General features: G+C 51.4%; 1 protein-coding gene across 1 annotated transcript in view; it reads right to left on the reverse strand.

The window, feature by feature from the left end:
• Nucleotides 1-2,932: 2,932 nt before the first annotated feature.
• ALDH1A3 (aldehyde dehydrogenase 1 family, member A3) overlaps nucleotides 2,933-10,371 on the reverse strand; it is a 15,970-nt gene continuing 8,531 nt past the window's right edge. The window contains exons 8-13 of the mRNA XM_005871083.2: nucleotides 10,078-10,180; nucleotides 7,607-7,791; nucleotides 5,308-5,472; nucleotides 4,774-4,931; nucleotides 4,227-4,301; nucleotides 2,933-3,156 (exon numbers count right to left, since the gene is read on the reverse strand). Coding sequence (XP_005871145.1) covers nucleotides 3,084-3,156; nucleotides 4,227-4,301; nucleotides 4,774-4,931; nucleotides 5,308-5,472; nucleotides 7,607-7,791; nucleotides 10,078-10,180 — 759 coding nt within the window. The 3' untranslated portion in view covers nucleotides 2,933-3,083. The remainder of the gene's footprint in view (nucleotides 3,157-4,226; nucleotides 4,302-4,773; nucleotides 4,932-5,307; nucleotides 5,473-7,606; nucleotides 7,792-10,077; nucleotides 10,181-10,371) is intronic.

Consider the following 10,371-nt stretch of genomic DNA (forward strand, 5'->3'; position numbering starts at 1 on the left):
TCCCTTCCTCTCTGTAAAAAATCAATAAAAATATATATATATATTTAAAAAAATATATTTTTATTGATTTCAGAGAGGAAGGGAGAGGGAGAGATAGACACATCAATGATTAGAGAGAGAATCATGGATCGGCTGCCTCCTGCATACACCCTACTGGGGACCGAGCCCACAACCCGGGCATGTGCCCTGACTGGGAATCGAACCGTGACCTCCTGGTTCATGGGTCGATGCTCAAACACTGAGCTACACCGGCCGGTCTGGACTAAGTGCTCCCCGAAATGCCCCACTCAGGCTAAATTCAGTGGAGCACCTGTCATCTTGTTCTGAATTTATTTTGTTGTTGTTTCTCCTCTCCCAAAGATATTTTTTTCATTGATTTTTAGAGAGAGTGGTAGGGAGCAGGAGGGACACAGAGAGAGAAACATCGATGTGAGAGAGACACATCGATTGGTTGCCCCCCACACGTACCCCAACTGGGCTAGGAATGGAACTTGCAACCCAGGTACATACCCTTGACCGGGAATCGAACCTGCGACCCTTCAGTCCACGGGCCGACACTCCTGAGCGAAACTGGCTAGGGCTATTCTTAAGGGATTGATTCTACTTTATCTTAAGCCATTTTGTACCGAAGGTCTAAGAAAGAGAAAGGTCAGTCATAACTTAAAGTGGATTTGGTCCTTAAAAACACACACATAACATTTCTCAAATATCCAACTGTATTTTATTGTGGTTGCATTGTTAACACAGTCTGCAGTTAGGGTCAGAATTCCCAGGCCAATAGATTTTTTTTAAAACCGTACCACAGGAGTAAACCTTCGAAGGAGTGACATTTAAGCCTATATAGATTTCCATTTCTAAATACAGTATATTACAGAAGGTTAAATATACCACCTCTGTTTACTTACAACTATAAAAAGATACATTAACTATATCAATTATAAATAATGTCCCATTTCATATTAAAGGCATTATTATTGTACAATGACAGAATAAGAACCCTCTAATGTATTCCTATCAAGGTTAGTGTCTATAATTACTTAAGATAAAAATCCTGAAAATTCAGTGTATGCGTTAAGTCCTGATTTCACAAGTTACTGACAGTGTAAGTGGTAAGAACTAACTGGTGCTGAGGCGACAGTGAATGGTGGATTGCATATTTCTGGAAAAAATGATAACCCTGGCCCAGCCAGCGTGGCTCAGTGGTTGAGTGCCGACCTATGAACCAGGAGGTCACCGTTCTATTCCCGGTCAGGGCGCGTGCCCGGGTTCACCCTCCATCCCCAATAGGGGGCGTGCAGGAGGCAGCCGATCCATGATTCTCTCTCATCATTCATGTGTGTCTATCTCTCCCTCTCCCTTCCTCTCTGAAATCAATAAAAATATATTTTTTTAAATATATATATATATTTTTATTGATTTTTTACAGAGAGGAAGGGATGTATGTTTTGCACATCTAAACTGGGGGAAAAGGAACATTAGCTCAACCACTAATCCAAGTGACGGAAACGCATCCTTTGTCAAAGCGAGTTATGGCCCTGCTTGGGGACATGCGGGACTTACTGACCCTCGCATTTGCTCTGCTGTCGTAAGCGTCAGGACATTGGACCGGTCACAGGGACGGGGACCCCAGCCGTGGTGTTTGGGCTACTGATTCAGTCCTAGTCCAAAGGCAGGGTTGGTTTGAAGCTGAGTCCCAAGGTCAAGGTCAAAATGTAGTCCCCGGAAGACTTATGCCCCTTCACACCCAAGACCTTCAGTAACCTTCTAGGGGACCTGCTTCTTCACCCTCCATCCCCAATAGGGGGCATGCAGGAGGCAGCCGATCCATGATTCTCTCTCATCATTCATGTCTCTCTTTCTCTCTCTCTCCCTTCCTCTCTGAGATTAAAAAGAAAAAAAAAGAACTCTATAGGACTCTACAAAACCAGGGCTGTGTTGAACAGCAGCCTGTGGAGTTGTGTATGTTTTGCACATCTAAACTGGGGGAAAAGGAACATTAGCTCAACCACTAATCCAAGTGACGGAAACGCATCCTTTGTCAAAGCGAGTTATGGCCCTGCTTGGGGACATGCGGGACTTACTGACCCTCGCATTTGCTCTGCTGTCGTAAGCGTCAGGACATTGGACCGGTCACAGGGACGGGGACCCCAGCCGTGGTGTTTGGGCTGCTGATTCAGTCCTAATCTAAAGGCAGGGTTGGTTTGAAGCTAAGTCCCAAGGTCAAGGTCAAAATGTAGTCCCGGAAGACTTATGCCCCTTCACACCCAAGACCTTCAGTAACTTTCCAGGGGACCTGCTTCCCAATAGCGCCCCCTAGTGGATCCTTGCAATTCTGTTTGGGTGGGTTTTTTTTTTTTTAACTTAGTGCTATTCCTTTCCATATAAAAGGTAGGAGGGGCTTGTGAATGGGAGGAACAAGTACAAGGGAGGGACCCCCAGGCATAGGGCCAGGTTTCTAGAACATTCAGGGACGTTTCTCCCAAATTCTTCCTGCAGTAGAGTCAGCAAAGCATTTTGAAGCGACTGTCGGAGACGTCACACACCACTTCCTGTTGGCACGGCCTGAGCCTCCTCACCATCCCAGGGGACCCGGTTGAAAAGGGAAGCAGGTGCCCGAGCCAGTGTGGCTCAGTGGATAGAGCATCGGCCTGGAGACCGAAGGGTCCCGGGTTCGATTCCTGTCAAGGGCACGTATCTCGGTGGCAGGCTCCTCCCCAGCCCGGGCACGTGCAGGAGGCAACCCATCGATGTGTTTCTCGTGCATCGATGTTTCTCTCTGTCTTTCCCTGCTCTCTCCCACTCTCCCTAAAAATCAATGGAAAAATAGCCTCGGGTGACAATTAAAAAAAAGAAAGAAAGGAAAGCTCCACAGCGCCACCTCCAGGCAGAACTGCAATTCTACCCCCCAACATACTGGTCAATGCAACAGGAATGAGGAGGAAATGAGAATCTCTCCCATCCATCCAGGGGACGTAAGGTCTCCAGGAGAGAGAGGGCCAGGGAGTGAGCGAGGTCGCTCTCTCTCCGGCAGGTTGGATGGATGGGCCACATTCAGACGTCGGAGGACAGAGCCCGCCTTCCCCTCAGGGGTCCTTGTCGTCCAGTTTGATGGTGACTGTTTTCACTTCGGTGTATTCCGACAGTGCGTACTCGCCTCTGTGGGAGAGAGAGAGAGAGAGAGAGAGAGAGAGAGAGAGAGAGAGAGAGAAAGCGTGTGAGAGGCGCGTGTCCCTCAGCCCACCCATGGCAACCGTGTTCTTTCTTTTTTAAATATACTTTTTATGGATTTCAGAGAGGAAGGGAGAGGGAGAGAGAGAGAGAAACATCCATGATGAGAGAGGATCATGGATCGACCGCCTCCTGCACGACCCCTACTGGGGATCAAGCCCCCAACCCGGGCATGTGCCCTGACTGGGAATCGGCCCTTTGGGGTTAGCTCGGCTTTTTTGAGGCTATGCTCAGTGGTTAAAGCGTCGGCTCCCAGACCGAAGTGTCCCGGGTTCGAGTCCTAGTCAAGGGCACGTACCTGGGTTGCAGGCTCGATCCCCAGCCCTGGTCAGGGCACATGCAGGAGACAATCAAATCAATTGAAAAATATCCTTGGGTGAGGATTAACAACAACAAAATAAAAAATAAATTTAAAAAGCACCTTGAAGAAAGAGAAATTACAGGCTTCTTCTTAAGGCCAGCGGAGGCACAGGCCCCGGAGGGCCCGTGGGTGGGCGGCAAATTGCCAGCCCAGCCCGGGCGACGGGGCCGGGGAAAACCATGGAATTCACCGAGCCGGGTGCCAGCAGGGAAAAAGGGGAACTTCTTGCAACATGAAGACATTCAGTGGAGACAGCGGAACATGGAAATCGGTTTTCAAGGCTGTGTCCAGGCTCCTTGTGAATTATGGTCGAGGACTTTATCAAAAGCCTTGGGAAATATGTGCCAAGGGTCAAAAACACAGACATGCGGCCCGGCCGGCGTGGCTCAGCGGTTGAGCGTCGACCTATGAGCCAGGAGGTCACGCACATGCCCGGGTTGTACCCTCGATCCCCAGTAGGGGGCGTGCAGGAGGCAGCCAATCCATGATTCTCATCAATAATGTTTCTCTCTCCCTCTCCCTACCTCTCTGCAATCAATTAAAAAATATATTTTTAGAAATAAATAGAGAAATAATAAGTGACCGATCTGACCCACCGGACAGGTAGAAACAGGCGTGGAGGGACCGGGGCACTTACAATTCTCGGCCGTTTCCCGACATTTTAAAGCCACCGAACGGAGCCTGCGCGTAGATGGCATTGTAGCAGTTGATCCTGGAGAGAGAAGGAGACGATGCCCAGGGTTACCCGGAGGGGACCCACCTGGATTTTGCATGTCCCGGCTCTGAGTTTTAATCACGGAGACGGTATGCTTTTAATGTCCGCCTTCTATGCTTCCCAGCAGAAACTGAGATTTGAATATTCCTGGCATAAAGCTTTTGGCTTATTTTTTTCCCAACAATTCAGGAAATGAATAAACATTTAAAAAATTCTAAAAAAATGGATTTCAGAGAGAGCGCTGTGTGACCCTGGGCAGGTCACTGCACCTCTCTGAGCCTACATGCCCTCAGGTAGGAAATGGAGACGATAATGGTACCTATTTCACAGATGGCGGTCGCGAGGATCCAGCAAAGTAAAGACAGAGCTTGGCCCATAATATATGACTGTGATTTGATGAGTCATGAAGGCAGCCTTCCAGCCGCCCAGGACCCCGAACCACCCCCAAAAACACTCCCCCAACACTCACCAGACAGTGCCAGACTCCAAGGCGGAAGCCAGCTTCAGGGCTTTGTCCAAGTTCTTCGTGAATACAGCCGCCGTGAGCCCATATTCCAGGCTGTTGGCTCTTCTGATCACTTCTTCGATCGTTTTGAACTTCAGGATCGGCTGCACCGGCCCAAAAATCTATAATCGATGGCAAGAATGGCGGTGAGCACCCGGCCGGCGTGGCTCAGTGGCTGAGCGCCCAACTATGAACCAGGAGGTCACGGTTGGTTCGATTCCCGGTCAGGGCACATGCCCGTGTTGCACCCTCGACCCCCAGTAGGGGGCGTGCAGGAGGCAGCCGATCCGTGACTCCCTGTCATCATTGATGTTTCTCTCTCTCTCTCCAACCCTCCCTTCCTCTCTGAAATCAATAAAAAAATATATTAAAAAAAAGAATAGGCCCCCCTCACCAGATATCTGGGGTCACTGAGCCCCTGAGAAGACCCCCAGCAGTCCCTCCCCTCAGCTCAGCACCAGGCCCCGGGGCTGTCGCTCTTCCTGCAATCCCCAGTACCTCCTCTTTGGCGATCCGCATGGTGTCAGTGACCTCCGAGAAGACGGTGGGCTTGATGAAGAGCCCCCGGTCTTCCATGGCCGAGCCCCCACATTCCAGCTTGGCTCCCTCCTTCTTGCCGCTCTCGATGAGCGCGAGGATTTTGTCGAACTGGTTTTGGTCAATCTGCAAAGCACAACAGGAAGAAACGCCAGGCTTTTGGGTTGTTGTTGCTTTTAAATGTGTTTTTATTGATTTCAGAGAGGCAGGGAGAGAGAGAGAGAGACAAACATCAATGATGAGAGAGAGTCATGGATCAGCTGCCTCCTGCACGCCCCCTACTAGGGATCCAGCCCGCAACCCGGGATGAGCCCTGACCGGGAATCGAACCGTGACCTCCTGGTTCATAGGTCGATGCTCAACCACTGAGCCACACCAGCCAGACAAAGCTTTTCACTTTATAGGAAAGGAATGACAAGGGGACAAGGAAGGAAAGGAGAATTATGGCATAGAGGAGTCAAAATCCAGAAACAAAACATAAAACAACAAATCCACAAATAAAAACAAACACCGATAAACTTGAGTATGTAAAAAAAAAAAAAAGGCAACACCATCCCCAGCAAAGTCAAAGGGCAAAATGAAGTGGGAAAATTTAACAGGTCACATCACAGAAACAGAGCCGATCTTTCTAGTCCGCGAAGCGTTCTTAGAAGCAGGAAGGAACAAGGTGAGCGACGCCACAGCGCATCACGCTTGCACAGCTGATGGAACAGGAAACGCAGACGGCTGTGAACACTTGATCAGACGTTCGGCCTCACTCATGGTGAGAGATACGCGCACATTAAAGCCAGGCGGGTTGCCAAGCGAGATGCCACGCTTAACTATCAGATGGGCAAAGTGCCAAAGCCTGGTAATGAGGCTGCAGGTTGGTAGGAGCAGGGGGTTGATACATCCTCTCTGAAGGTGATTTGGCAATGCTTGCAGAAATGATAAAGGCGGCCCGGCCGGTAGCTCAGTGGTTGAGCATCGATCGACCCATGAACCAGGAGGTCGCTGGTTTGATTCCTGGTCAGGGCACATGCCCGTGTTGTGGGCTCCATCCCCAGTAGGGGGCATGCAGGAGGCAGCTGATCCATGATTCTCTCTCATCATGAATGTTTTTCACTCTCTCTCCCTCTCTGACATCAATAAAAAGTATATTTAAAAAATAAAATACTGGGGGGAAAGGGAGAGGGGGCAAGTTGGAGATATCTGTAATACTACCGACAATAAAAACTAAAAAACTAAAAAAAAAATATGCATAAAATAAAATTTAAAAATTAAAAAAAAAGCCCCTTAAAAAAACAAGCTTGGACAATCCCCAGTAGGGGGCGTGTAGGAGGCAGCCGATCCATGATTCTCTCTCATCATGGATGTTTCTCTCTCCGTCTCTCTCCTCCTCTCTGAAATCAATAACAATATATTAAAAAAAGAAATTTTCAAAAGAGCCTTTGATGACTCCATTTTCCAGTCAAGGCAACTGAGGTTTGGAGGGAGCTTGCGACTTTCATAACGTCCCGCATGGAGCCACACGCATGCCCTGGCCCCCAGCCTCCCACGTACACACGGGCGCCCATGCGGTGGGCAGGCGGCGAGCGGGCGAGTCCTGCCACATGATTTGAAACCTCTCGGCTGGGCCGGACTTTGGCTCCAGGCACAGCAGCTGCAGCCGGGGCCGGCTTCAATAATGCATGGCACGCTGGGCTGCCCCTGAAATATTGATCCACGGCCCGGCCCGGCCTGCGTCACCAGTGAGAAAGCGATACCGGATGTGCCCTTTAAAGACGTTATAAAGCCCTGTGCTTATGATCATTTTCATCCTGTCCTTGGCTGCCCCGACCAGGCCCCACCCCGGAGCTCTCCGCACTGGGGTTTTGTGGTTTCTTTTTAATTATTTACTTTAAATATATTTTGATTGATTTCAGAGAGGGAGAGAGAGAGAGAGAAACATCCATGAGGAGAGAGAATCATGGATTGGCTGCCTCCTGCACGCCCCCTACTGGGGATGAAGCCTGCAATCGGGGTCTGTGCCCTGACCGGGAATCGAACCGTGACCTCCTGGTTCCCAGGTCGATGCTCAACCACTGAGCCACACCGGCCAGCTGGAATACTCTCAACGATAAAGATTTAATTAAAAAAAGAAAACCATTCAGTGGGAAGGCACGTCAGCGCCCCTCAAGGCTCCAGGAGGGACCCGGGGTCACCCAGCACAGAGCGGCCGAACCAGGGCCAGCGGGGCTGCCTGACACGCACCCCGGGCTCCCACACATCAGTAGGCTACCTGGGGCCCGTGTTCCGTTCGGGCGTCGAAGGGGTCCCCGACGGGCCGCTTCCTGGCGCGCTCCACGCTCCTCCTGACGAACTCGGGGTACACTTGCTCTTCCACGAACACCCTGGAGGCGGCCGTGCAGCACTGGCCTTGGTTGAAGAATATTCCCTGGTGGGCGCACTCCACGGCCAAGTCCACTGGAAGGCGAGGCGGCACGGGCGGCGGGTGGCGGGGGCAGAGGAAGCAATCAAGTCGTTAGGGCAGGACTGGCCACAGCGGCAGCTCTGCCCACACAGGAACACAGGCTCCCGGACAAACTTCAGAAATTAATTTCGTTCCCAGCATTTCCCCAAACGCACGGGCGATGGGACACATTTTGGGGTCGGCTGAGTTTGGAGTTGAAGAGGTCCCCCCTGCAGGACTTGTCAGTGTGTTTACTACGCGGATCAGAGCAGAGAATGGTCCCAGGTCCTGTTTCATTTGCTCAGGGACCCATCCTTCCCCCCACCCCCCTTTTTTAAAAAAAATATCTTTATTGATTTCAGAGAGGAAGGGAGAGGGAGACAGAGAGAGAAACATCCATGATGAGAGAGAATCATGGATCGGCTGCCTCCTGCACACCCTCTACTGGGGATGGAGCCCACAACCCGGGCATGTGCCCTGACCGGGAATCGAACCGTGACCTCCTGGTTCTGAGCCACGCCGGCCGGGCGGGACTAATGTCCTTTGGAATAACATCTGCTAAGTACGGATGCAGCCCCGTTGGCAAGAACTTTGAAAGGAGCCCAGATTTTGCGCCGTCTGCGACAGAAGGGTCCTATTAGGGAACAGAACCCCGTGCGGGACTTGGAAGAGTTAGAGAAAGCATGGGTTCTGCCTGGCAGGGCCTGAACCTGAACTGCAGAGCTGAGCTGGCATTGAATTAAAACCGGGTACTGGCCGGGCCGGTGTGGCTCAGTGGTTGAGCATTGACCTATGAACCAGGAGGTCACGGTTCAATTCCCGGTCAGGGCATGGGCCCAGGTTTCGGGCTCCATCCACAGCAGGGGGCGTGCAGGAGGCAGCCGATCCATGATTCTCTCTCATCATTGATGTTTCTCTCTCTCTCTCTCTCTCCCTCTCTGAAATCAGTAAGAAAATATATTTTTTAAAAAGGCCTTCGTCCAAAATAACGCATTCATTTCCTGCCGGGAGCCGGGGTGGGGGCCGCCGTGGCGGGGAACAGTGACATGTTCTCGTTGATATCATGCCCGGGATGCCAGCTGCGTCAGGATTTAATTTTGTGGCCTGGCACTGCCCACGGGAAGAGGAGATGGCTATGTCGGGTGTTTACGATCCTCGTCCAACCAACCGCCAAACGAAGTCTTGTGTTCTCATTGTCGTTTGCTTCCCTGGGAGGAAAAGAGGGGGAGCTGCGGGGCAGATGGGGTACCTAGCAATGGCGGCACTCAGCCAAATGGGAGTCCTGGCTCTTTAAGACGGGCGTTTGGAGCTCTGAGTGTGGGTCACAGTGGGGCCACACCCACGCGGTTCCCAAAACCATTAGCAACGCTGATGATGCTTCCACAAGGGAACACCAAGTCGGGAACAACATAAACAGTCCATTTCCACAGGCCTCTGTCCCAGGGAAAGCCAGCTTCCGGGAGAGGACATGCTATCAGTCATTCACACCTTAGTGAGAAATAGTGTTTGTCTCAGGGCTATTTGCAATTCCAACCTTTATCTGCATGTGCAATGGAAGGCTTTGTTCCTCAAGAAAGGAATTTCTGGCCCTATTGGGCAGGTCGGGAGGCTGTTCTTTGCAAGACATAAATATGACCCTAAGGGGCAGGGAGGGCAGAACAATGAATGCCTAAGAGTGGAACACACCTGCCCTATTCCTCCTCCTCTTATTCCAGCCCCCTTCCTGCTCAGGGACCTGAGCGTCTGGAGAAGAAACTGGCTTTGTTCTCATGGCTCCCACTCCAAGGGGATGGAAGGTCAACTTGACCTTGAAGGGCAGAATCAGGCAGCCCCCTGGTGACCACCTGGGCATGCCTCCGTCCCATGGAGCTTGCTTTTTTTAAAAAAAAAAATTTTTTTTTAATTGATTTCAGACAGGAAGGGAGAGAAACATCAATGATGAGAGAGAATCATGGATCGGCTGCCTCCTGCACGCCCCCTATTGGGAGCCTGCAGCCCGGGCATGTGCCCTGACCGGGAATCCAATCCAACTGTGACCTCCTGGTTCATAGGTCAACGCTCAACCACTGAGCCACACTGGCTGAGCATCAAATGGCACTTGCATTTCATCTCCATCTGTGTAGGTGAGCAGGGCCCAAGGTGGAAACACACCCCCACTGTGTGTGCCTCTGTGTGTGTGTGTGCGTGTGGTTTGTGTGTGTGTGTGTGTGTGTGTGTGTGTGTGTTCCCCTTGGTTCTGAGTTCGGTCCAGGAAGCCTGGAGACACCCCCGAACCCCCTAAAGTGCCGGGAGAGACTCACGGTCGGCGTCGGCACACACGATACAGGGGTTCTTCCCCCCGAGTTCCAGCGTCACCCTCTTCAGGTTGCTGCGAGACGCGGCCTCTTTAACCAGCTTGCCAACCTTCCGGATGAAAAGAACAAACAAACAGAAAAACAAACCCGGACCGGATGGAACCTTGGACGTGGCCAGATGTGGCCCAAGTACATGTGCGTCACCCTCCCTCCCTCGGCCGCCCCCAGCACCCTGAGATGCTGGCCTGGCCCGAACCCCTGGCCCAGCTGCTCCACTTACAGGGCGGAGTTGGAGCCTGG

Source organism: Myotis brandtii, unplaced genomic scaffold (genome assembly GCF_000412655.1).
Source record: "Myotis brandtii unplaced genomic scaffold, ASM41265v1 scaffold329, whole genome shotgun sequence".
Lineage (NCBI taxonomy): Eukaryota > Metazoa > Chordata > Mammalia > Chiroptera > Vespertilionidae > Myotis > Myotis brandtii.